A 27605-nucleotide genomic window follows, 5' to 3' on the forward strand; every position below is an offset into this window, starting at 1 on the left:
ACCGGGGTTTTTGGCACAGGGAGAGAGGCGGGTGGAAAGATGGGCCTAGGGGGAGGCAGGGTGGCAGCGTGAGCGGGAAGGGCGCGGGGAGCCTTGGCCGCCCTCGCCCCGCCCCAGGCCCCGGCCGCGGCGGTGGCGGTGCGGCTCCTGCAGGACGCGGCCGCGGCGGGAGGCGGGCCTCTAGCGCCCTCCGGCCGCGGCGCCGGCCCCGCGCCCGCCCGCCCCCGCGGGGCCCCGCCTGGGCTCGGCGGGAGGCGGCTGCGGGGCCGGGGCGGCGCGGCGGGGCTCCCCGCCCCAGCGTTGTGCTGCCGCTCGCACTTCGCGGGCGCGGCGGGACTAGGAATCCTGGGCGCCCGAGGCAGCCTCGTCGCCGCCTCCTCCGGAGCTGGGAGCATGATGGCGGCAGCTGCTGTAGCGGAGGTGAGCAGCAGCAGCAGCAGCAGCAGCGATACCTCCAGCACAGGCGAGGAGGAGAGGATGAGGCGTCTCTTCCAGACCTGCGACGGCGATGGGGACGGCTTCATCAGCAGGTAGCGACAGAGGGAGGAGGTTCTTTGCACCGCTGGCAGGGAGCGGCGTCTCAACTTCTCGGCGACTTCGAGTAGTTTGCAGAGCGTTGCACCCGCCGCCGCCAGGCCGGACCCTCCGCGCCGCCGGTGGGGCCGCCTGTCTCCCTTGCCTGCTGCCCTCCGCGGCGCGGCGCCGCCAGACCCAGCCTGCGCCTCAGCGGGCGCAGCGGTCGGCCCAGGCCGGGGCGCGCCCCGCCGCCTCGGGCAGCCGTTGGCTCCCGGAGCGAGGGCTCCGAGAGCTGGACTCCGGCCGTGCCTCAGCACCGAGAGCGTTTGGGGAATGGAGGAGAGAGGGTGGACAAACACCGCCTGGAGGACTTCCACCAGATCTGGAAGGTCACGCCTTCTAACCTGGGTGGTTTTTGTCGCCTAATGCACTAGGCAGGTGATTTTTTCAAGTAAACAAAGAACGCTGGTCACAGGTAATCTAAGAGAAAACTCGTACTGATCATCTATTTTTTTACTAGGTTTTTATCAATATCCTTGTTATACAGTCTCATTTAAATTCCTCTGCTGGTCCTCTCTTACTTCTGGGATTGTGACCCAGACTGATAGATTTTGAGGGGCAAGTAGCGAGCATGTACATTTCCAGTAGATAGTTGGAAATAAGCCGTAACGAAATGTTGGTGTATCTGGAAGTACTGGCGTTGTGCTTTGCTCAGGATTGGGTTTTATTGAAAGGATATTTCTGGAGCTAGATCTCTGCTCTCACACCATAATTTTAAAAATAGTGAACTTATATAAGGGCAGGATTTGCCAGAGGTGGTGGGAACCTCCATTATCAAAATGAAACCTCTGCAAGTTGTAGTTAGTCAGTGCCTCTGGAGAGCTGAGTCAGTGAGGGAATTCCTGTCATCTAACCTAAAACGTAAGAATATGACCTTGTCAAAAAGGCCAAGTAAACCACAATCCCCACTGTCATCTCTTTGGAGCCAGAAAGTTGTTGAAAATCTGTAACAGCTGGCAGTCACTTTAAAAATAAAATTTAAGGGTCACGATATTCCTTATCTAAACAGCTCCCCAAACACTCTTTTTTTCTCCCAGTCTAATCATTATTTTGACAGTTGTGGTTCTGAAATGTAAACTTTGAAAATGTATGCTTTCCAACCAGTGTGCTAGGATCTCTTCTCTTTCCTTTTGTTACTGGCTTCATAGAAATTATTCTGATGTCTGAAAACTCATGATGTTCACTTAAAGCATATGCTGCCTCCTCAGAGCACACTCGTGCAATGCTGTATATTTGTAATTTAAAGACCTTACTGAGGGACTGTTAATGTTTTGGTGCTTCATGTGGACAGTTGAGAGGTGTTAACATGACACAAGTCACTCCTTTCTGATTGTCTTTTCTACATTGCCTAAATTTTGTTCCAAATTTGTATTCTGTATATTTCAGAATGGGTGTTTCTGAATGTTGCTTGGAAGCTTTGAAAGCTCCAGGACATGTCTGAGGAGGGACATTGAATTTCAGCAGGAAATGGAGATAAAGCTTAGAAGATAGTAGTTGAAAGTCCTTGAGGAGATCGTGGGTCCGTTGTTGAAGGTTGCTTCAGAAGGGAGTTGTGCCTTCAAAACAGAACTGGGATGACCTTGATCAGAGAACATAGTGTTATAAATTACTGTCTTCCCTTAGATTTCTTTATTTGTGAGAAAGTAGTGAATGAATATTTAACAAATGATCTTTGACTTGAGAGGAAGTAATTTATTCTTGACTTCATTAGCTAGCCTGGGTAATCAGTATCATAACAGAGTGTGTTCCTTGCTTTGTGTAGTGTCTCATTATCCCTCATCATCCGTTTTATGGCAGTGACTTAGGCAGGAGCTGATTTGCCCAGTGGTTTTTGGATATATTTGTAGTATGCATCATCATAGTCTTACAGAATGCTCTTTCTGGTTCATGGACACACAGTGTCACTGTTAGAAGAGTAGCAATTGGGGCTTTGTTGTTTACAGTCTTAGTGCTTAGATAATTGCATCCTTTTTAATATGATGAATTAAAATAGAGATTAAAAAGTTACATCTGCTTTTATACTAAACTTAATCTTGCTGTTCTGTGCATACTGTTTGTCTTGTTTCTGCTTTTTCTTTTTTCATACAGGCCAGTTACTTGGCTCTCCGGTTCCCTCTTGCCCTGCTTCCTTGGACTTCCCTTTGCTCATTCTTGAGGGTAACAATTTTTTGTTTTCTTCCTTGTAGCCTGTGGAGATGGTAGGCTGACTTCTGCACATTACTGCACCTTTTACAGCAGGTTCAATATTGCAGTAAATATCTAGGCATCTGTATAAAGTATTGAAAACATAGAAGCTAGCACTGTAAAATTGTCTACTTCGTTGTGGACTAGAACTGATCTATAGCCTTTTACTAATTCCAGCGTCTTTTTCAGAACTTCACTGAAATGGGGTTGAAATTTGCAGTTTTGCAGCTGTTACTCAGCAGAAGTGGTCCTATCTTTCAGAATTAGTATCCCTTCTTTTCTGCTTGCAGGGCTGAAGCTTGACCAGTCATTTGTTTGCGTAACACATGCAGCAGTTTGTAAGATGTCTTTCTTTCCAACTCCAGAGCTGTTATGGAAAGAGAAGATCTTTATTCTTGAAGCAAAGGCAGGCATTTTGTATGTGTGATTATTTAGTTCATATTGCATGGGGAAAAGAGCTATTTGCATTCCTAATCAAATAACATGGTGTCTCAGCTGTGGAAATGCTTTGTTGTGCATCAAACTGTAAACCTCTTCAAATAATAGCAAGGAAGTAAAGGCACAGATGGAGAGGAGGAGCACGTCCTGAGATGCTGATTAATTTTCAGGGTCTAAATAGGGTGATAGAAAAATTATAAAGCATGATTGTGTGCTGTTGGTGGTTATAATGCAGAAGGAGCAGAATGATAGAGTATGAAATACTAAGCTTGTGCCTTTGAGCATTGCATTTGACATGCATATTGAAATTTTGCAACATCTAGTTAGAAAAAAGTACTAAGAAAACACAAGAGTTTTAACATGTTGGTTTGTACTGAAATGGCTTTTGGTTTTTGGGGGATTGATATTAGTTGCTTAATTATCTTAACATATTGCAAGCACTTGGCATTCTTCTGATATTTCAACAATGAGAGGTAACTTTACACAAAAAAACCCTGACTGAAAAGCAGTTCATGATTAAGGCTGGGTTCTGAGCATTTGGTATCAGCTGGATCAGCCTTCCTGGGAGCAAAAGGCAGCCTTAAACACTGTTTAAAACAGAACTTTGCTTTGCAGCTGTAGTTGGATTGTGTTGTTATTAACAAAAAGTTGTTAACCGAAAAAAACCACTAATTGCTTTCATTCTACTTTTTACTCTGCTTTGAAAAGCTTCAGAATCCGATATTACAGTTAAAAATACATTTGGCTTCAGAGGATTGGTGCATTGGAAAGGACACCTGCTGCTTTTTTTGTTGTTGTTCTTTTAAGGTCAGCATATGTGGCCTTGGTTGATGTGAGTAAAGTGAGAACATGCTGGGTTTTTACAGGTGGTGGACTAGATTAATGTCTTCTTCAGAAACTTAATTGCCTTTTAGCTTTATTATATGTATATTGTACTGAAGTTCCAGTTAGCACATAACAAATTTCATCTTTAATGCAAAAGTCACTAAGAGGGTTCTAACACTGCAAGTTCCAAATAAAGTAACTTTGAATCTGCAGGAAATACTTTTGCTTAAAAAATGAAGCTATGAGCTATGGACATAATGGGTAAAGAAGAAAAATAATTTCATTAGTAAGTTACAAATGTGCTAGTTTTCTGATTTTAATTTTTAAGCATGGATAAATAATTTCTAGGGTTATGAAGCAGAAAGGTAAAGCTAGTGTTAAATTCAGAGGGAGAATTATATTAACAATAATGGAATGAAGTTCTGTTTCTAGAGATTTTTTAAAAAAATATTTTCTTCTGTGTACACTTTTTACACTGCGGTCAGTGCCTTACAGAAAATGTTTCATAAAGGTAGAGTAAGATGATTAAAACCCCATTAACCTACTGATTTTGTATTTATTGAGCTTATACAGCCAGTTCAAAGGACATGCTGAAGGACTGTGTCCTTTACTAGACAGAAGCAGTTAAAAGGAACTGGTTGGATTTGATCCGCTATGAGTGGTTGTAGTGGTACATAGCTTTGGAACCTGTGCAAGGACGAGCTGCTACTTACCTTTTTTCATGGGCTGCAGTAGTAGGGTGTTCCCAGCTTTCTTACTGTATATATTTTGGCACCCCCCTCAGTGCTTTTGCATTTAGTGGCCACATGCTGTTAGAAAAAGAAAGTAAGTCTTTTCAAAAAGGCTAAGTATGTATCTATTCGTTGTGTTTTTAAGGGAGGAGATTTATCCTTCCCTGCTCTTTGTTACTTTCCACTACAGCCACTACTGTTAAACTTTTGGGTGGTTGCTTGAACTTCGGTACTTAATTAAAGAGATACCTGTTGAAGTGTAAAAGGACCAATTACATGAAAGGAACAAAATCAGTGTGGGTTGTCTGTGTCAGGCAAGTTATTGCCTTAGCTGTTGTGTTGTTGTTGTTTGGGGTCTGAAGTCTGAAAATATATATGCTGTGTCATAGCAAGTTAGTATTCAGACTGACATCCAGTTACAGTTTTTGATGTATAATTAAATAAACTGGGGTTTTATACCTGTGGAAGAAACTGTAACAGTATTTATTGCTGTAATCCAGGTTGCAAACTAGTGTTCATGTGAATTCATTTATTAACTTGGTTGAACTAGATCCATTTACAGGATTCTTGGAGTTTTGCTTTGGTTTTTTAAATTATTTTCTGTAAGTAAAATAAGTACTGCTGAGAAGTGTAAGTGCCCAAACTGACAGCCTTGGAATCTTCTTAAATAAATAGATAGAGAGTGGCCTTATAACTGGAGAATTTTGGAATAAAAATAATCCTTTAGTTATTTAAAATATACGGTCCTTACATAAAACATGAGATGTTTTATGCTCTGTTGCCTGAATGTAGGGCAGACTTTTAACTGATTGGAGTATAGTAGCACGGAATTTGCCCTGTTGAGTTTGATGGGTCTTCAGGAGAGAATGTGTATGAACAGAACTATGAAATTACTAAAGTGCCCATGGTTTTTGTGTTTAAAAAGTAGTATAAAAATTACTTTTCCCCTTTTGCCATTCCTTTTTTTACTCTCCCCTTTAAAAATAGGTAGTTACTGCAAAGTGTTTGGTGTGAATATAGATGTTTCTTAAAGACTAATCTGACTTTTCTCCTTGCAGCTGTTGAAAGGGGATACAGCATACTGTAGACTGTAATACCATATGAGAACACAAATCAGGTTCATATAAAGCATTGCCAGAGATATTGTCCAAGCAGCATATGTTTTAAAATTCGTATATAAACTGGAGGTAGTTATATGAATGTCATAGAATATGAGTAAATTATAAGCTCAAAACTGCCCTACACATTGTTATGAGGGGGGAAAAAATCCACAAAGAAGCTGCTGGTGTGGGGTAGATAGTGATGAACTTGTGAAAGGCCCTGTAAATAAAATAGGTAAATGAAACAAACGCTTAGTATTGAACCTAGATATTTAGTGAGAACTAAATGGATAGATACCAAGTACCAAATTCATCAATAGGGTAACTGTTACACTTTTACTAGAATTAAGGAAAACAGAGGTTTGGCCTTGTGTGGTTGCTACCCTGTCTCTTCTGCTACTCTTCAATGTTGAGGTGAAACATTCATTGTTCTCAAGGGGGCTAAGTGCAATATGTCAAGGTCTTCAAGCATGTAAAGAACATACCTACTGCATGGACATTAGGTTCTCCAAGTCCTCCTTTCTATTGTGTGTTTCTTTGATTAGCAATCTGTAATTTCCCAGTGTTGGTGGGAGTTGTCAAGTGGAGTGCAGACAACTCTGTTGACAAGACAAAAAGGCCTTTTTTTCTCAAAGGGCTGAATTTACCAAAGCAGTTTTGACAGTGGTAGCCACTAAGTGGTTTCCACATATAGGAAAAAAGCGTGAGTAGGCTCTTTCTGTGACTATTTTTTCTTCCTTGAACTTCTTGTTATGCTTTGCTGTGATTAAATTGTTTTCCTTTCATAGATAGTCTGAGAACTATGGAGGAGAGGCAGAGGCACCTGTATGGATGTAATAATGTAGACTTAAAGTGTAACGTTAAAATGATGCCTCTTCTGAAGTAAGCCCAATATATAGACTTTGCAAAAAGATATGAACAAGGAGCTTTGCTATCATTTGGTTCATATATGCACTAGTAACCTCCTGGAGACTGTTCTAACTTCATAGTTGCCTCTAAAATTACACTAAACTCTGTAAATGTACAAACATGCAGATTGTCAAAGATTTTATCATCCTCTTTTGCTGTTGAGGGCATGAAGTTGTACATACTGTACATGCAGTTCTGCAGCTCTGTGGTGGTAAAACATGGGTTTCACCTATAAGATGGTTGCTTATGAGCCCATGTAAATACGTTCAGTCAGGATCTCTGAAAACTTAATTTTATATTTTATGTATTATGGATGTAAATGCTTCCTAATCCTTGCAAGCTATTCTGTGCTTGTTAGAAGCAGCATCAGGAACAAAATGTGTAAATAGAAGCTGCTGTGGTTGCTCAGATGTCATCAGACTAGGGAGTGATAAAGCCATGTATCCTACAAGCAAGTGGTTTGAAAAAGATCAACTCTGTAACAGAACAGATGGAAATAAAAAACTGTCTCTGAAGACTTGCGAAAGAAGTAATATTATTCTGCTAGCTTTGCAGGTATTGGGGTTTCAGATTTCCAAAGCAGTTTGGTCCCAGTCCTGTACAGTCCTAAGTCTGGCCTCAATCTATTGTCCCACAAGCAGGGTTGTTTATCTGGTGTGCAAGATGCCAGTACTCGCAGAGCAGAGCTATTTATTTATTCCATGTTTGCACAAAGATAAGTGCTAAGTGGTAATTCCACAAAGATCTTAAATGCATTTATACACTTCAAACTATGTGAATACCCATTTACTGTAATGGCTACTGGTTAGTTTCTTACCACTTTGTCCCTCATTGGTTAACAACGTGACCGTCGTCTGGATGTAAAGTTACAATGTCTTTAAATTATGCTGTGCAAACTCAAATGGTGAGACGGGGCAAGTCTTCCTGGTCTTAAATTGAGTCAGTGGTCATGGTCTCCCCCCACTGCTTTTACCTTTCTCCCAGTTACCACTTTGCTGACTTCATACTTCTCAGACAATCATCATGCCTTTGATGCCTTTTGAGGCAAGTTGTTTCCTTTTTATCTTTTAGCTCCTCTTCAAAGGTATAGTTGTAGTCAAGACATGCATTGTTTATGTAAAGTTGAAGCATCTCATTCCCTTATCTCCTGTTTTCTTCTTTTGACTACAACATTCTTAAATCAGTACCTTGCCCTGTCATTGTTCTATTTCAAATTCTTGTTTCAGAATAGGCAGAATAGGAAATTTTAGGATGAGCAGAATAGAAAATTTCATAAGAGACAACATATCCAGCTGTCTAACAAGGGAACATCATTTAGAAGCAGTCTGCAAAATGTCCCCAAGATGGGGACAAAGCTTTGCTTAGTTCTTGCATTCAGTCTGGCTCTTTATGTTCCTGGGCCATTATTACCATGGGGTTGGAAAAACTGTTAGACTCCAGTACAAGATTTTATTCTCATTTGAGATCTGGACTTCTTGCTCTGTGCATTCTTTAACCACCTGAAACCTTCACACAACCCAGTTTTAGGAATTCCAGCAAAAAAAATCTGATCCTTGGTAAAAGACTCTCTTCTGAGAGGTGTAGAGGCACCCATCTGCCAACCTGATGCACTCTAGACAGGTGTGCTGCTTACTGGTGGCTCGAATCAGGTATGCCACTGAGAGACTTCCAAACCTTGTACAGTCCACTGATTATTATCAGGTGCTGCTGTTTAATGTGAGCACCAAGGATATAGGCAGGAATATCAAGGACTTCAGAGCCCTGGGAGTGGCAGTAAGGGACTCCGTAGTGCAGGCAGTTTTTTCATCAGTCCTCCCAGTCAAAGATAAGTTGTTTGAGAGGACCAGTTGAATCTGGAAAATCAACAGTTCGTTGTGGGACTGGTGCCACATCCAGGGATTAGGCTTCTTAGACTATGTCACTCACTCTGAGAAATGTGGCCTGCTAGGAGCTGATGGGGTCCAGCTGTCAGAGAAGGGGAGGAGCATATTCAGTCATAGTCTTGCCAAGCTTGTGAAGAGGGCTTTAAACAAAAGTTGCCAGGGGCATGGAGCCTCAAACCATCCCAATCTTACCAGCTTGATGCCAGTGCCAGCAGTAGATGCCCAGAGCCTGGAGAGGGGTCACAGACCAGCAGGAGAGCACCTCAAGAGCGGCACAAAGGAAATCCAGCCAAAGAGTCAGCTTCACTGGGGGCCCAATTTAAGTGCTTCTATGGAAATATGTGTAGTGTGGGGAATAAACAAGAGGAGCTAGAGATGTGTACACTCCTGCAGGGCTACAATCTTATTGGCATCACAGAGATGCGGTGGGATGGCTGCTATGAGTGGAGTGTTGGAATGGAAGGACACAGGCTCTTTAGGAAGACAGGCAGGGGAGATGAGGAGGCAGGGTCGCCCTCTATGTCAGTGACCAGCTGGAGTGCATGGAGCCCTGCCTGAGGGTGGATGAGGAGCCAACCGAGAGTTTATGGGTCAGGATTAAAGGGAATGAAAGGGACAGGAGATGTTATAGTGGGGGTCTGCTACAGGCCCCCTGACCAGGTAGGCCGAGCAGATGAGACCCTCTATAGGCACATAGGAGCCGCCTCACATTCACGAGTTCTGGTCTTCATGTGCGAGTTCATCCACCCTGATACCTGTTGGAGGAACAACACAGCAGGGCACAAGGAATCCTGGAGTTTCCCAGAATGCATTGATTATAACTTCCTTCTGCAAGTGGTAGTGGAGCCAATGAGGAGACGTGCTATACTGGACTTTGTTCTCACCGACAAGGAGGGGCTGGTGGGGAGTGTGAAGCTCAAGGGCAGCCTTGACTGCAGTGACCATGAAATGGTGGAGTTCAAGATCCTTTGGGTGGTGAGGAGGGTGCACAGCAAGCTCACTGCCATGGACTTCAGGAGAGCAGACTTCAGCCTCTTTAGGGATCTGCTTGGCGGAGTATTATGGGATAAAGCCCTGGAGGAAAGAGGGGCCCAAGAAATCTGGTTGATATTCAGGGATCACCTCCTCCAAGCTCAGGAGCCATGCATCCTGACAGAGTCAGGTGAGATCACCAGAAGGCCTGCATGGATGAACGAGGAGCTCCTGAGTGAGCACAAGCATAAAAAGGAAGCCGACAGAGGGTGGGAAGCAAGGACAGATAGCCTGGGAGGCACACCAAGAAACTGTCTGGGTAGCCAGGGATTGGGTTAGGAATGCCAAAGCCCCGATAGAATTAATTCTGGCCAGGGACGTCAAGGGCAACAAGAAAAGCTTCTATAGGTACATCAGTGGTAAAAAGAAGACTAGGGAAAGTGTGCACCCTCCCTGCAAGGAAGAGGGAGACTTGGTCACCCAGGATATGGAGAAAGCTGAGGTACTAAGCAACATTTTTGCTTCAGTCTTCACCAGCAAGGCTCTAGCCACACTGTCCAAGACACAGAAGGCAAAGTTGGGGACTGGGAGGATGAAGAACCACCCACTCTAGGAGATCAGGTTCAAGACCATCTGTGAGGTGAGGAACTGAAGGAGTTAATTCCTCAAACATTCATTGATACAGAAACCCTCAGCACAAATTGTGGCCTTTGTGGTTAGTCTAAGGAATGAATTATCTGCCTAGTGAAGTGCTGAGTGTATTGAAGTGTGCATGGCTCTGCTCCCTTGCAGTTGTATAGCCAAATTTCCTAGGTAGGCCTTGAAGCCAGGAGACATAGACCGAGTATGTTCGGGTTAATGCCTACACTTTAATTTATGACTAAAACCTTGAAGAAGAGCTAGGAGTGATAAGAGTGAAAACACCCAACACCAGATGGTGCTAATGACTGAATAATTGCCCAAGAAACAAAAACTGAGGAAAAGGTAAAGGTGATAGGGGGAAATGATGACCACCAACTCAGTTGGACAAAACGGTTAATGCACCCCATTCCCGAGCTCCACCTTTTTCTCCTCTCTCATGCAAATGAGTTTGTGGAATACCTGCCTCTCTTTGTCTAGTATGTAGATCAGCCGATAAGATGAACTTCAAAAGGTAACAGAAAACTGCGGGTTGTGCAGCTCCTACCCAAGATTACCAGACCTGAGACAATGCTGGAACCCCACCTCTGCCCTGCTCTCTCCTTCTCCTTCCCTGCCCCTTCCTCCAGCTCTCCTCCCCTACTTCACTTTTCTGAGACCCCACATAGGACATAGATCTGCTGTCTGCTTGAGCGGGTCCAGAGGCCACAAAGATGACCAGGGGGTTGGAGTACCTCCCTTAAGAGGACATGCATAGAGAGTTGGGGTTGTTCAGCCTGGAGAAGAGAAGGCTCTGGGGAGACCTTATAGCAGCCTTCCAGTACTTAAAGGGGGCTGCAGAAATGATGGGGAGGGACTCTTACCAGGGAGTGTAATGATAGGACAAGGGGTGTAATGGCTTTAAACTGAAAGAGGGTAGATTTAGATTAGATACAAGGAAGAAATTCTTTAATGTGAGGGTGGTGAAACACTGGAACAGGTTGTTCAGAGAAACTGTGGCTGCACCCTCCCTGGAAGTGTTGAAAGCCAGGTTGGACAGGGCTTTGAGCAACCTGATCTAGTTGGAAGGTGTCCCTGACCATGGAAGAGGCGTTGGAACTAGATGATCTTTAAGGTCCCTTCCAACCCAAACCATTATATGATTTTATGGTTCTGTTCAGTGTCAGAGCCAACCTCATGCAGGTATTGTGCAGTGTATCTATATGCATTCCTAGGTTGTTCCTCATGCTTATGAAAGCCATAATCAGAACAAGCTAAAAGTGAGTACAGAAGGGGTTTGACTGTTCTAGGAAAGAAAAAGACTATCTTGCTAATCCTGTTTAGTTGTTTTAGAGAAGTTTCATCATTTCAATTTTTGATCTTCCATTTATTAAAAAAACCTCACCAATCAACCAATCAACCAACCCAATTAAAAAAATAACAACCTCTGAACACTTTTATGTTGTAATTTTTAGAGTGTGCACATGTATGATTGATTTATATGTTTAACTGCCCAATTTTATTATAAAATGCAGTATGTGTGACAGTGGTTTTGTATTTAATTTTTCTTGGGGTAGAACGTCGAAATGTTTCAAATATATATCAACTTATAAGCTAGGCTCAGTTTTTTAATTGTTAGAGAAATTCTGTCCTTCTTAAACTGTTAGTAGGAATTAAGAAGATGGAATATCTAGCAATTCTTGAGGGATTGATGTGGTAAGTGATGCTTTCCTGTTAAAATAACAGTTTCTTGTTATGGCAGGAGTTCAGTTTTACAGTTTCCTTAGCTTTCTTTCTGTCTGTTTTCAAAATTTGTATATCATTGACCAGATAGCTAACATATCCTGAAAACATTATGTGGGCCTTTTTTAAAATTTTAGAGTATGTTATTCCAGTGAAAGTAAAATTAATTCAAGGTTAAATTAAAAGATTCTATTTAAGGAAATATATTTTTTTTTCTCCTAGTGTTAGGCTCCTTAACCTAAAAGTATTCTGGATAATGTATTTTGGAGAAGGGTTTTGATATTGTGTAGCAAACTTGCTGAATCCAAGGCATCTTTCTGATTTGTAAAATGAAAAATGGATGCATCTTGCATGGATGTCAGTTAATATGTATTTTTATGTGAAGTTTTTTACATGTTTGGGATATAGTCTATTGAGACTGTTAATAGAAAGTGACACTATGGAAAGTCCAGATATTTTTTTTATGTGAACTATTACAGTTTAAATTTTGTTGTAGTTTATGTTTTTGTTTCTCCATTGTGTGAAGAGCTAAACCTTAACCACAATTGAAGCAATAAAGCTGACTGTCTGGATTTTAATTTCCATTTGGGTATCTTGGACAAAACCCATGACAGTTACTGGAGAGAAAATGGGGCACAAAAAGTGAAATTATGCCTTACCAGGATGAAAAACATTCTAAATATTTTAAAATATTACATATCACAGTATTCTCTGATGTGTGGTTTTTTTAAAACTCTGTCACTTCTGTGTCTTTAGTTGTGGTTTTTTTTTTTTCCCCAGTGCTCATCAGCTTAAGGTGAGCAACACTGATTTGTCATAAGACAATGTTTAATAAAATAATTCTGTAACAGGGTGGCAGGTGCTTGTATGGTACATGTTAACTAGTACTTTCAGAGCATCTGAGTAGCTTTAAATGCCTAAACCTCTGGACTGTGAAAAATTCCTACCTTTGAATTGAGGTGAGAATTCATTTGAAATATATTTAGATGGGTTGAGTAGGTTCTCTAACATACAGACCTCTTGTTCCCAGCTGTCTTCTGTGTGTCTGTCACCATAAAAATTGATCGAAATTTTATAGTAGTTAGTAGAAAGGTGCCAATTAACTCCCACAGAATAGAGAATATTCAGGATTTAAGACCAGATGTGCTGGAATTATGTAAATCTTTCTACCAAAGCCAAGCTTTTGTCTGTATTGAACTGTTGTCTTAGGAGATACTGTTACAGTCATCTTGACTTTAAACGTTGAATCAAAATGAGTGGCTGGCGGGAACCAGATACCAATTTGGTTATGTCCTTTGTGGGCTGTATGGGAATGGAGGCTTGCAGTGGCCGCACACTGTGCAAGGTGTGGGGTCCTGTTAGTCCCATGCCAGAGCTTCATCCCACCCCAGCATGGTAAAATGGCTCTTCAGAGGCATGGGCAGCAGGCCTTTGCCCAGAAAGCCCCTGGCAACATTGCTCCATGCTGCTTCTCCTGACACTCCAAAATGATCAGTCTTCTGGGGAGTCCCTCAGTCTGCAGTGCTAAATCTGATCTGTTGCAAGAGAACACATGTAGGCATAGCTTAATTGTATCTGTCATTCTCCTTACAAAAACTTGAATACTTTGTCATCCTTATTTTAATTTGCAACAGCATTGTGAGGTTGGTTTGTATTGTTGTCTCAATTTTTAAAAATGGGGAACCGAGCCATGCTAAGATTATTTACCTATTCATTGACTGGATTAAAAGCTGAGACCAAAACTGACTGAAATTGTAACTGCAAGTATCAATCATTTATACTTGACCTATGTAATGTAATTCTCTTGTAATAAAAGTAGTTTCTTGTCATAAGTGAAGATTTTATTTATTTTTTGCTAAAATACATGGTCATAATGTAATTATTATTATTACACTCCAGTTTTACTGTAAACATCTCTGCCAAGAATTCTTTTAGGCAGCTTTGAAATTCCTGTGTGGAACAGAGTTACGAAGCTCCACCCTATATACAGCTTCTGTCTGTAGAATACGTGAACCTTGACTGTGATAATAAATTACTTCAGTGAAACTGTTCATGCAAGAACTTTGGATATTTCACTGTATCACTTTTTCACAGAAACCTTCCGAATGATCTTCAGATATTAGCAATGAAATAATACTACTACTAAAAATGCTAATATAGTTCACATAATATTAATATTATTACACATTTCCTTTGCCTTTCTCCTACAGAAAAGTTTTGTACAACATAAAAAGCAACACTTAAAAGAATCTATGACATGTTCATACTATTTGTGATATGAATTGGTGTGGTAGTATTATTCAGTCCAACTCAAAAAATATTTAAGAAAAGGATGGTGGGAAAGAAGTAGTGAAGTGTGAGAGTGGCAAAGTAGTGGTAATTTTTTTTAACTTTTGAAATCAGAAAGAATGGGGAACCAAGAAGATTTTGATAGTGCAGAGCAGTTGCTTCAGATCTGACTGAATTGTTACCCACATTTTATTTAGAATTTAATTAGTTGTCATTTGACAAGTAAGTATTATATCTGTCATCCTTCAGTTGCTGGAGAAGTTATTTCAAGATTTTATTTCCTCTCTCCCCATGCCTCTTCCTTTGGTAGGTGGAAGAGGAACAGGAAGAAAAGAGGATGAAAGAGGGTCTTTTGGCACTCTGTTTATTTTGGTGGCTGAGTCTTTCTGAGTAATAGCAGAATGAGTCAGGCCTGAGTCTATCAACTTTGTCTCCTGCTGTTTATGAAAACTATGAGCATCTGGAAAGGAGCCAGAGGTGCTTTCTCTGTCTGCTCAGGAAGATTATTTGATCTGGGTTTACTGTTGCAGAGTTGTGTTTGATTAAAAACAGCAGTGGATTTTTTTAGTGGTTTACATTTTAAAAAAAAAAAAAGTATGACAATATCTTCAAGAAAACCCTCCCTTTTCTGAGGGGTTGATTTAGTCTCTGATGTAGCAAATGAATGAGGAATTTCACTGAGCGATGCATCCAGCACTGCTGGAGAATATCAAGTGTTTGTCTAATAGGCCACATATTCATATTCAATTAACATCCAATACCTTCTTTCTTCTTGTTCCCTGAGTAGACTTATTAATGGTTATTCACATTTCTTTAGTTATCAACTTTGGATTCATGTTTGTTTGTTTGTTTGTTTTACCAGTTGCTGCTGTTGAGAATTCTTTCAAAATACTTAATGTTACTTCATCTTTGAAAAAGAATGGTGGGGAACAAACCCCTCAGAATATTTTCTCCTGTGATTAGACTTATACCCCAAATTAAGCCTAAAGTATTTTTCTGAGGTTTTTATCTTCACATAAAATAGAAAATGGCATTGGTCATAGTGTTGCTGACTTTTTGTTTTTCTACTAGAAACTAGACTAGTATGTTTAGGGTTATTTGCATGCATCTCGCCTAAGAACACATGGTATAAATTTGTAAATGTGTCATGTACTGTATCTTCCATGTTGATTTGGTTGCAGCTGTCTTGGGCACTTTGTGTCGCCACCAGAGTGTTTTTTCATAGTATTGCCATCCTGCCCCTTTTGTGATTTCATTAAACAGTTGGACCAAGCAAGCTTCTTAAGAGGGTTTTGTAGTCAGAATGTTTGGAGACAGGCTTGATGCCAGGTAATCAAAATAGTATTTACCTTTTCTGCTGTTTTCTTTGTCCTTTATATGTTTTCCTCTTTAGCCTACTGCTGTTCAGTGGCAAAAGAAATTTCTTTGGCCTGTCTTGAGTAAAATAGAAATGTAAGTAGCCATTGATCTAGTGAGAATATAATTATTTAAATTCTTATTATGTCACCTTTTCCGAGGATAATGTGGAGATCAACAGCAGGATTCAACTCTCCCTTGCATCTGTCTCTGCTAGTAGAAGTCTTAATAATGACATGAAAATAAATGTTAACACTTAAAGAAATATGTTTCCTTCTTTTCCATAGTCTTTCTGTGTTGTAATTTCTTGCCAAACTCATAGTTCTTTTTGGATTAACAAAAGTAGTAGTTGGTTTATTGTTTTTAAATATCTGTGCATTTCCAGATTAGACAGAACTAGTATTCCTTTTCTTCTAAACTAAATTGTTGTGTTTTTTCTTCTCTGTTTCTACTTCTTCAACCTTTCTTCTACTTCCATCCTTCCCTTACCCCCATTTTCCTTCTAAAAATATCCTTAGGAATGACTTGCTGATGGTGTGCCGCCAGCTGAATATGGAGGAGTCTGTCGTGGAGATCATGCACCAGCTGGGAGCAGATGAAAATGGAAAAATTTCCTTCCAGGATTTTAGTCAGTGTCGCATGGAACTGGTACAAGAAATCAGGAAGAAGGAAGTGGAGCTTTCTGTGAAATCGGATGACTCTTGTAAAAAGGAAAAGTTAAGGGATAGAATAGCTTCCTGGCCAACTAGCAGCAATAACAGTTTAGGTAGGTATGACTTTTAAATGTCCTGTTGGTGTAATTTTACAAAAGATAAAATCCATGGGGTTTGTTACCAATTTTTCTGATAGTAGGATTGCACCTAAAGGGCTTTTTGAATATGCTCTGGCATAATTTCATTGTATATTAGAGTGCTGTTGTAACTAATGCAGTCTGATCATTGGTATGTAGACTAGAATGCTTTCAGTGCATCCTCTTCTAGCAACCCTACTTGCACAAGACAACAGTCTTTCTAAGGGTGAGATCTATGTAATTGAAGATCCAGTGAGCTATTTGTTGTCTGTGTAGCCCAGACAGGTAGGCAGGTAGAAATATTAAAAGTGAGGAGAGAAATAATCTCAGTCTTTTGTCTTTCAGATGTGATGTATTGTAGGAATGTGGATATTTCTTGAATGTTTTAAAAATCATTCTACTTAGTTGGGGATCTGAAGTGCTGGAAGTGCCTTGTGATTTAAAGACTACAGAAATTCTCTTTTCCTTTTGACCTCCCTCCACCCTTGCTATACCATCTATAGGAACGTGGGATGTAGGAAGGGATTGTCTGTGTCGTTGAGTCTGATCCTTGATAGGACTGTCATCAACTGGCATTATATCAGAAATGTTAACACCTACAAAAAGACTTCGTTTCACCTTGTAACAGATGCAAGAGGCCAGAGGACACAGCTTCTGTGGTCAAAAATCCCAGAATGCAAGGTACTCTGGAAAAAGCTGGAGATGTTGTCAGTGCTCTAGCCCCCTATAACAGCTGCATGCTAGCTAAACGTGACTGCTGGCCTGTGATCTGGAACTGACCTACATTCATGCTTCAGAAGACAATCAATCTCTGATTATATTGAATTAGAGCTCTGTCCCCTCAACCTTTTGCTTAGCCTACATGAGCCTAGATTTTTTTAAAAATACTCTTTTAATGAGGTTCTTCATCAGTCATCCCAATCTTTCTTTGCATGTGTCCTAAATTAAGATAGGAATATTTTTTACAGTCAGATGTACTTCATATACCTTCCTAGAGAGTTTGCTTATCTGTGTTATGGTTCCTCATATAACTGACCTGTTGTCAGAGTCCAGATCTCTCTGACCAGGTTCTTTTAGATGTCCCACGTGTAGAGGATGTCATGCTGAATATCAGATTTACTTATTTGAAGATAGCTGATATTACATGGGATTTCTGATTTAGCATCATGATAAAAGTTATAAAGAATACAGCAATTGCAATACACAGTTCAATCACAATGTCAACATGATTTCCAGTGTCTCTCTGGTCTGCTCACCATCACGACTCTGGGCATCCCCCATTTTACCAGAAGGACATATGTGGGTTGAAGCCAGCTTAAGCCCATTGCTCTCTTTTAAATTCTTTTGTTAGTTGTCTACAATTTCGTAGTCTTTATGTTATGCTGAGCCACAAATACACCTCCCTCACTTGGCTTGGCTAACTCAGAGTGACATTCACACTCTTCTAATGAACTCTGGGAGAAACCCATCACCCGTTGATTCACTCAGCTGTTGATAGCTGTTTATTTAAAGCAAAGACCACCCTTGGATCCACGTGGTGTTGAGATCAAGTCAGCTTCTTTGCGATAGCTGAGGTCAGTCCCAGGCTGCATTATTCCCTAAGCTTCATGGGCCCATTACCTTGGCCCGTCTCCTCTGAGCCTTCTTCCATGGTAGCAGTTTACTGGTCAGTCACACCTGCCTTATTCTTTCAGTAGTCAGTCTCCTAGAATGTAAAACTAGGCATGTGTTGGTTTGAGGGTTTGTTTTTGTGGGAATTATTTATTTTGGGGAGTTGGTTTAGCATGTTGTTCTGTCTTCTAGTAACTCTCTACATGTTTCTGGCTGGTCATCTCAAGCATTCAAATTTTCCTTGTTTGCTTTGTATCCTTGGTGAATTCCTTATCTTACTGCTTTTTACATTGACTGCATCATCTCATGCTCATTGGCTTTTCTTTTTGTCTTCTCAGCATAGCAAATCGGTTTCATAGCTCTGTTTACTTAGAGCTTTACATAGCTTTATCACTGCTTCATAGTCATATTATGCTGTAGAGGTATTTTGTTGTTAACATTTCCTCTGTTTATCCTTCTTCCATATATATTCTTGAATTTCAAGATGATTAACTCCGTAGTTTCTGCGCCCATTTCTCCATTACGGTGGATACTGAATCTTCAGAATCCTTGAGCTCAGTTGATCCCCATGAATTTCCACCCCATGGATCTCTTTCAGGAGCTGTATCGGACAACAGTTCAAAACGAAGATTGTGCCTAATATATTTTTTTATTGGATTAAAGATGGTGTGTGTTCCCTAGCTCATACAGTTATCTTCTGCCTCTGCTGGCTCTTTTTTGTGCTGCCACTGCTGTGGTTTCCTGCAAAACAGAAAACCTGTTGTGCCCTTGGATGCTATACAAAGTTTTCGTGTTTGCTGACCAGATTTCTGGCAACTTGGGTTTTAAAATCTTCTTTCTTAGAAAAACCAGCCTAATAATTACAATTTTAAATAATCAAGGGTAAAAGATAAGTCTTGAGCTTTACTGTCTCTATTACAGTCTCAAAATGAAATCTTACTAATTGCTGCCAAAAAATAGTCATAGGCGAACATTCAAAATTGTTAATATATACAGTTCAATCCCTACTCTTTTCTCCTATTTTCCAATTTCTGTTAGTTGTGCAAGAGTTAACTGTACACATTTTTAAAGTTGGTAAGTGTATTTGTATTCCTTTTCTTCCTTTTTTTTCAAAAGTTAAGTCCAGAAGACCTTTGAATTTCCTGCCTTGGGATATTTCACTTTGTGCTGCTGAAGCCTGACTATTTTACTGTACTGTGTTTTAAACCTACAGAGAATTCATGGTTTTTGAACTTGTCCTGCCTTGACTCTTGCAGATTCTGTAAGACTTTTCAGTAATTAGAGAACATAAGGAGATGCTCCCCCATGTAAACAAAAAACAGAATGGGAGGAAATAATAATAATAATGAGCATTTAGAATGCAACTGATTTTTATTTGGTTGAAAAAAAAACCCCAACATTTTGTTAGCACTGTTCAAGATGTTCTACAGATCTTTTTTTAGAGGCAAGGAAACACCACTGTAATGTATTTCTGTGATATAAACACCCCACAGAGTATGAACATAATGAGAGCTGAGGAATTATACTTGCAGTCAAGCTTGAATTATGATCTGCACATGCCTCTATGCCTTTCATGTCTCTGAAGGCTCATGTATATAGTCATTACTGATCAAAGAGTTGATTGTGTTAATTGACTGTTTGCTTTCTAAACATTGTTCAACATGGGAGACATCATCATGTGCAAATTCAAACATACAGACTTGGTGGATGTTCTTCTTTTGTGTATCTTTTTTTCTGGACAAAGAAGACTGTTTTTAATAAACATTATTTAAAGATAGTTTATAGGGCTTTTTTTGAGGCTAATTTCTACATAAAGTGTTAGCTGCTGGTAATCCTTGAAAGCTGCTACAATGTATCTGTGTGGGATGTATAAATTTCAGAGTGGTGATCTGGAGCAAATGAACTCAGCCTTCCTCATGGATGTTTTTACATTGCAAATTTGTATGTAAGTGTGCAGAGGTTACCAGTCAAACAGCATTTTGTGCAGGGTTTTCTTGTAGCTGTTCACAATTTCTTAACGAAGAGTGCAAAAATGTATGCATATATCTAAATAAAATATTTTCTCTGCTACCTGCAACTTTTGCATTTCATTATAAAGAAAATAACTGGGGGAAAAGGGTCCTGAGAAATAATTGCATCTAAAAGACTACTGAACTTTGTCTCACCCATCATTTTTTATCACTGATAAGGTTATCCTAATAATTTTGCCCAACTTTGCCCCAAAAATGTTTCCCTCATGTATTTCCAGGTGGGATGCAGTGGTAAGGAAACCAGCTGACTGTTTTATTTAAGGTATGGGATTCAGGTTTATTAATACCCAGTGACATGTGTGCTCAGTAAGCCAAACCTGTGTCCTTTTCTACCATCTTGACAATCAAATGAGTGTATAGATATAAAAGTTTAATCTTTTACTCAAATGCATGAAAAAGGACATTTTTCAAGTTACTAGAATGATGCTTTTTGCTGCTTGGATATCAGCAACACAAAACTATTATAATGTGTTGTAGTTCTTACCCCACACAATGTCAGTGGGAGCTTTAACAATAATTTGCCAGTGATAACCAGTAATTTTTCTATAAGTGAAATGGAACATGAGCTCTGTTAATTGTTTAACAATTGTTTAAAATATAGTAAAAATGGATGAAATAACTTTTGAAAGTGTGGTGGAGTCTTGCAGTGACTATATGCTACCTGTCTCTTTAATACAACATTTCAGTAGGAAATACATGAAGAGCATCAGTTACAGATCAGATCTGTGGGTCCTACTTCCAGTTATGGAGACTGAAAGCCATGATGGGCATGGTAAATCTGTGTTAATCATCTAGTAAGTGATGAAAGTGGATTGCCTGGCAAATGAGAACCAAGAACTACAGCTCTAATGATTTAAGACAGGAAGTTCCCTGAACAGTTGTGGCTTCTGTTAGGTTTTTCAGAAATATATAATTTTATATGTCTTATATAAAAACTATAGCCTATTTCTAGTACCCATTGTTGCTGAGGATGAACAAAAAATGATACTGTTTACTAATAAATTCTTTCTTCAGACAGGTGAATGGTTTCCTGTCCTACTGAAAGCTGCATGTGCTTATTGATCTGATTTCCTGTTCTAGATAAATAGTTATGAATACCAGAGTCTGTAAGCAATCTTTGACTGTAGGTTAGTAATTAGTAATAAATTTATAGCCAACTCCCCATTCTCTTCAAGGGACTGAAAATAAGTCCCTTAAAAATTTGATAAGTTATTTACATTGTGGATCAAGTGTGGGAATTAGTCAAAGGCATGGTAGAAATTCCTTTGATTCAAATAAAGCCTGTGGGTAAACATGAGAGGCAGACCAGTTGGGGCTGAAAAATTATTACTTTTGCTTTGCATTAATTCTGTGTTTGATTTTACAGCAAATAAATTGCTTTCAAGAAACTGATGCAGTTATTATATGTATTTATGCTATATTTAGTTTAAAACTACAGAACTTAGGTCCACAGACCATACACAGGTCTCAGAGTTGTGCTGCAGATTTTCTTGATGAACGAAGTTTCACCTTAGATTTGTTTGACTGTAAAAGCTGTGAATATCTGCTAGGCAAAATTTAACTACATACAAACTTCCATTAACTGTAAATGGTTCAGTTTATTACTTTTAAATAATCTTCTGATATCACTATCTTTGTGAAAAGCAGCAGAATATAGGGATTTGTTTGTTTGTTTGTTTGTTTTTATAAATAGAGAGTGCTACGTTCTATAAACAGCAGAACAAATTAACCTGGATTTCCAAGGGATTTGTAACTGACAGCTGACTAATTTTACTAAAACTGCAATGTATAATATATGTGAAACACTAGTGAATCTACAAAGGATGGAATTAATCCCTGCAGGATGGGTTCTCTGGTGTCTAATAGGCCAGCAAACTTGGTTGAAGCTTTTTTATGGTTTGAATATTTGTGAAATGTAAGAACGGTTAATCTGTATTAGACCAGAGGTTATTCTGAAATGATATCCACTCTCTTAGAGTGGTGAAAAGCAAGTGGTTAGAGAAAATCGTAGAAATTTGGTGAGCGTGTGATGATGTTACCCTGTTATATTTCAGTTCAGGGACATTGAACTAGAGATAGTTGCACTTGTTCACACATGCATTGTCTCTGTAATACTGTTTTACAGAACTGAGTCTCTGAACCCTTGCTGGTCTTTAGCATTCACCATGTCCTGTCTCCACGAGTAGCACGGCTTACCCTTTTGCTGTAAGAAGAACAAATTCTTTTTGCTTTGCTTCAGTTTCCTGACCTCCTTCTTCCATGTATGTGAGGTTTTTATCTTTTTTATTTCCTCCCCCCCCCCGGTGTGTCTAATCAAGGTTGAGCATTGCATCACATTGCATTATTTTTCTCAGCAGGAGCACTAACAAAGTCTGTCATCTTGGTGCCTTACGTAGAACTTACAGGAATTTAGTGTATTTGAGACTCTGACACTGTTATTGTTATGAGATGTCTTTGAAATTAGCAAATAGCTTAAAAAATTGGAGGGAAGGGGGAAGACCAACAGACTAGTGGGCAGAGAATGCTTACAGGGGAAACACAGGAAGCTGCCCTTCTTTATAGGTTCTGCTACCAAGAGCCAATAGAATGGTTGGCCCAGACACAAGCATGTAGCTAGAGCTGGAGCCCAGTCCTTGGCCTTCTTAGCACCACAGGTCTGGCTTGTTGGAGAGTAACATTACTGCTGTCCATTGCTTCGTGGTGAACTCCAGTGGCAAGAGAGGGATCTGTGGCGTGCCATGTGGAGTGTGGAACTGGATTACAGCATCACTTCATCACTTTTGTCCCAGTTTATGCTTTCTACAGAAACTGTGATAAGCTTGAGAAACCAAAGGATGCATCTGGGATTTTCATAGTGGCCATGCTTCATTTGGCTCAGGAATGAGTACTGTGATATATCCCACTCTCTAGCTTTTGTGAAACAAGTGTGGCTTCTCAGCATATTTCTGTTTACCTTCTCCTGACTTATGTGGTGACATAGCTTCTAATAATCACCAGTGTAGATCTGACATATTCATAAAACTTCAAGCAACAAAAGACAATGACAGATGACAACATACTCAGGACGTTTTGTTTGTTTGCTTTGGTACACATGAATTGAAATCAGATCTGAATTGAGATTGTTTTGAGTGAAGATAGTCTGGGGGGAAGCTGATTTTTCACCTTTAGAAAAAATTGCCATGTGAGAAAAAAATAACTTCAAAAATACAGTACAAACACTATACTTGAAACTTCATCTAGCCTCTGTATGATTTCAGGTTTTATGTGCCCTTTTTCCTATTGCTATACACACCTGGTTTTAGTAGAAATTATTAGTTTCCAGGAAAAAAGGGGTTATTTTTCTCCCTTACTATAAACTTCAAATGAAATATTAGATTGAGTTTCTGATGCAATGCAGTTGTTAGCCATCAGTATTCTGACAAAATTAAGTTTGGTAATGAAACACCACCAGATTCTAGGAAACCTTGATTTCTAGACTGTTGATGTCATTCCCATCATCCGTTTCTTGTTCCTGAATAGAAGAAATTGTTGTCATATCTCAATGATAATCTTAAATCATTTCAAATTCAGGGACAGGTAAATGAGGGGGTCATGGATAGTGTGCTTTTTTGTGTTTCATCGTTTCCTACGTGGTCAATGCCAGGCTGCTGGCAAGTACTGAAACCATGGTAGTTTACAGATATGCATTTCTACAGTAATTGAAATAAATTTGAAGAAGGTGATTTGGCCAAAATTCCACAAACATTTGTTAATATGCATGGTTTGGGCTACTGGTTTAACAAGCCCAGCTTCTTCATCCACTTAGCTGTGTTGCATGACTGTGAAGTGGTAATGAGAGAACCTTTTTATTTCACTAGGCACATCACTAAGTGTTTTACTTTCTTAAGATTTTATAAGGAATGAGTTACTGGATACAAACTTTGATTGTCTACTTTATGGTTTTGTTCTTTGCAAGCTCATTCTTTATCTGTCCTAATTTTCATATAGGCATTCGGTTTATTTTTCCTAAGATTTTACATAGTTTTTATACCTGGTAAAAATCTGCTTATAAAAATGTGTCATGCACTGTAAAAAAACCAAAACCCAAAAGCCTAAAAAAAGAAATGCTAGCGTGACAGTGCTAGTTAACTTTCAAACTCTTCTAATTTCTTTAAAGGTGTATTTAAGTGTTTCCCAGATTTACTCTGTAGTTATACCCTGTAGTGAGTCTGGCAGCATAAAATTCCAGACTTCCTGAATTCTGAATGTACCAATACCGAGGATACTTCAGTGAACCTGAAATACAGTTGAGGTTTTGTGGTGATTTGAAGAAACATACCAGTAGAAAGCGAGAATGTTCTAAGTGTAGTTCAGGGACACAGGGGAGATGAAGCATGAGCTGTCTGTACTTGAGGTATGTATATGGACTACACTTATGATATGCACCTAAAACTCTGCATGAGCCTTCAGTGGGTATTGACAGACATAACTGGAGAAGGTTTCTTTTACTGACTTATGTCTACAAAAGAATTCTTGTCTATTGTGAGTTTTATATATACTCAAAGGCAAATAATTTTACTATTTCAGTCAAACCTTGACTTCTTTTTCCATTGTTCTTTGTCATGTGCCAAAGCCATTATGCTCTATTAGGTCATTTGATACTGGTGAGTATTTTTGTGATCTCTGTAATGCTATCAAGCATGTGCATTGTATTATATGTTACTAGTAAAGGCATATAAAATGCTGCTCGTATTCTTTAACAGTATAGTTGCTTGTCTTGGCATGGTATCAAAGTGTTCTGGAGCTTTTTATTATTTGAGGGGTTTAGAAAACACTAAATCTAAACAAAAATTATCAAAGGTATCATATGCATTTTTTCTGAGAAGTCTAAGGCTTTGCTTTTTTAGAGCAAAAATGATAGATTTAATTCAGTATTTCTGTTAGATCTAAGTTCATGAAACAGATTTATCCCATGGAGTAAGTTGCTTTAGTTAGTCAGGATGGAGTATAGCTGTGCCTTCTTTGCCTTAGAGCTTGCTATCCTCACTTTTAATCCTAATGAGAAAAGGACTGAAATAACAGCCTAACACAATGTCTTCTATGCAGTGTACATGAAACCAGGTAAGAATCTGGTGGGAGGAACAAGACCTGGATAGTGATCTCACAGACTCTTGTCTTAGAGATTCCTCATTTCCCGTAACTGCTTTTTCCATAGCAAATTAATTTCCTTCTAGGTCACTGGAGAAGAGTGGCAAAAAGTTCTGATGAGAACTTTCTCTAGGACTGAATGATGAGTTAAGAATTCATTTAAAAATTACAACTCTGCAGACTTTTTTTTTTTTTTTCCCCAGAAAAGGAGAAGATCTTTTATTCTGAATTCTCCTAGAACTTGTAATGGGTGTTTAACAGACAGCTTTCTATATTTTTAAATAAACATTCTTGCCCGCCTCTGTATGTCAGGATCAGTTATTATTATCACTCTGTTGCCATGCTATCATTCATATTGGTTTGTCATATGATGCAAAATAATAAACCAGTTTTAAAGTGTGTTTCCTGTTAAATTAGGAGAGTTACTCCTAGCTAACAGGCATTGGACATATACTAGATGGTAACCATGGAGGGTGAAGCTGGAGCCTTTGGTCTTTTGATTCCTGTATGGGAGTGGTTCCCTGACTTGCATAGACCTATTTGTGGTTATCTTGTGGTTTTAAGTAGATTTTAAGTAGGTTCAATTCCAGACATAAACAGTTCTTCCAGAAGGTTTTTGTGAACAAAAAAACTATCCCCACTTTCTTGTTAGTTTCCTATATAACTCTTCTGGGAAAGATATCACAGCAGGATGTGAGACAACACTTGTTTTCTAATGTGTTATGGAGAACTTTGGTGTCATGGACACACATGATGTTATGTAGAAAACAGTGGAAATAGTATCAGTAAGCTTCAAATGTGACTTGATAATTTTCATTTCTCTAGTCAAGCTGGCTTAGTATAAAGTTGATCCATCTTTGGAGCATAGCTAGCTTCAGTTTTGATTTCCTGTGCTTCATATGTTGCTTGAGGAATCAGAGCTCTCTTCAGCTTCTAAATTTTCTTTGAAGTGCATTTGACCCTTGTAATTTTTGCATCAGCTTGTGGGATTTGAATGTCTGAATTGCCAAAGACTTATTCTCCATTCTTCTTTGATTCCTGCCCTACCTCCCATTTTTTATAGCTAGGCCTGTCCCTTGATTCAGCTGACTACTAAATGCAAAACAACATTCTTTAATTTTGTATGTTTTCCCTTCATTCAGTGCTATGTTTACCTCATAAACCGTTATTACTGAAGTTAGTAGGGAGCTTTGAAATGACGAGTGCTTTTCACAAATCTCCATTACTTCATTGAATAGACTAATATGACCTAGAGGCTGGTTGCTCTTCATAGGGTCTTACATTGTCAGCTGCCTTCATAGAATCATACAGCCGTAAAATGATTTGGTTTAGAAGGGACCTTAAAGATCATCTAGTTCCAACCCCCCTGCCAATGGCAGGGACACCTTCCCCTAGATCAGGTTACTTAAGGCCAGGATTTAGGCTTTGAACACTTCCAGGGAGAACACTTCGTGTTTGCCATTCATAAGCCAGACTCATTTGAGAAGTTGATGCAGGGCTAATTATCCTATTATAGTGATATTTGTGAAAGGAATTAATTAAAGGTACTTTAAGCAGCTTTGGTACAATTCCCCAACTGAAATTTTATCTATGATTGTGGAATGTTGTATGTGTCATCACTGAACTGTCATTTGTTTTTCTTAAATGTGATATCATATGTTGAAGTTTAAATAATTGTAAATTGTAAAGAAATAAGTAAGAGCTGGGGCTAACTAAATGAACAGGAAAACCTGCAAAAGACAAAATCTTTAAATAAATGTTTCAGACAAGATTTAGCTTGTCCTGCTGTGATTGACCTGACTGCTACTAAGGGATCCACATATACTGAGATGCTCCACTCATCTACTCTATGAAAGGCTAGAAACAAAAACTTTTGTTAGGTACTGGGTGTTTGTTATAACATTAATTTCCAGAATTAATTACAGGTCAAAACAGGCAAGTGCTAGTTGTACTAGGAAGACAGTTCTAGGAATACTTGTGTAGAAGCTTGTCTAGAATCAGCTTTTATACTGCACTTTCAGAGAAGTCTGATGTATCCATTCAGTCCAAAAAGAATTGATTTAACTGTCTTAGTTTGGAATTGAAACATTAGTTACATAGTTTGAAAACAAGTATATGCTCTTATATTACTTGGTTGATACAAATACTATGAAACTAATTTTATTTGTTTTTTCTGATTAATAGTTGTAACACCAGATTTGTGGCATATTACCTGTGAATTTTCATGATAATAATTTTGTTTCATTTAATACAGAAATCTAATGTTTCCTATGGTTGTACGTGTAGAGCAACAGGGAAAACTATTATGGGATGTGTGTAGTTCTGTAACAACTAACTCTTAAACACAGATTTAGGAACGACAGATTCCCAGTTACCAGATCAGCTATCAGCTTCTGGTGTGCCATTATACCTAATGATCCCTT

General features: G+C 39.3%; 1 protein-coding gene across 4 annotated transcripts in view; it reads left to right on the forward strand.

Annotated features, from left to right (window-relative positions):
- The first annotated feature begins 244 nt into the window (after nucleotides 1-244).
- The window catches only part of MCC (MCC regulator of Wnt signaling pathway), a 213010-nt gene continuing 185649 nt past the window's right edge, over nucleotides 245-27605 (forward strand). The window contains exons 1-3 of one of the 4 annotated variants that reach the window (XM_074932662.1): nucleotides 468-530; nucleotides 2665-2733; nucleotides 16143-16390. In XM_074932662.1, coding sequence (XP_074788763.1) covers nucleotides 16156-16390 — 235 coding nt within the window. In that variant the 5' untranslated portion in view covers nucleotides 468-530; nucleotides 2665-2733; nucleotides 16143-16155. Of the gene's footprint in view, nucleotides 531-2664; nucleotides 2734-16142; nucleotides 16391-27605 lie in introns of all 4 variants that reach the window. The other 3 variants (XM_074932661.1, XM_074932665.1, XM_074932663.1) reach the window with 3 other exon arrangements.

Source organism: Athene noctua, chromosome Z, assembly GCF_965140245.1.
Source record: "Athene noctua chromosome Z, bAthNoc1.hap1.1, whole genome shotgun sequence".
Taxonomy (NCBI): domain Eukaryota; kingdom Metazoa; phylum Chordata; class Aves; order Strigiformes; family Strigidae; genus Athene; species Athene noctua.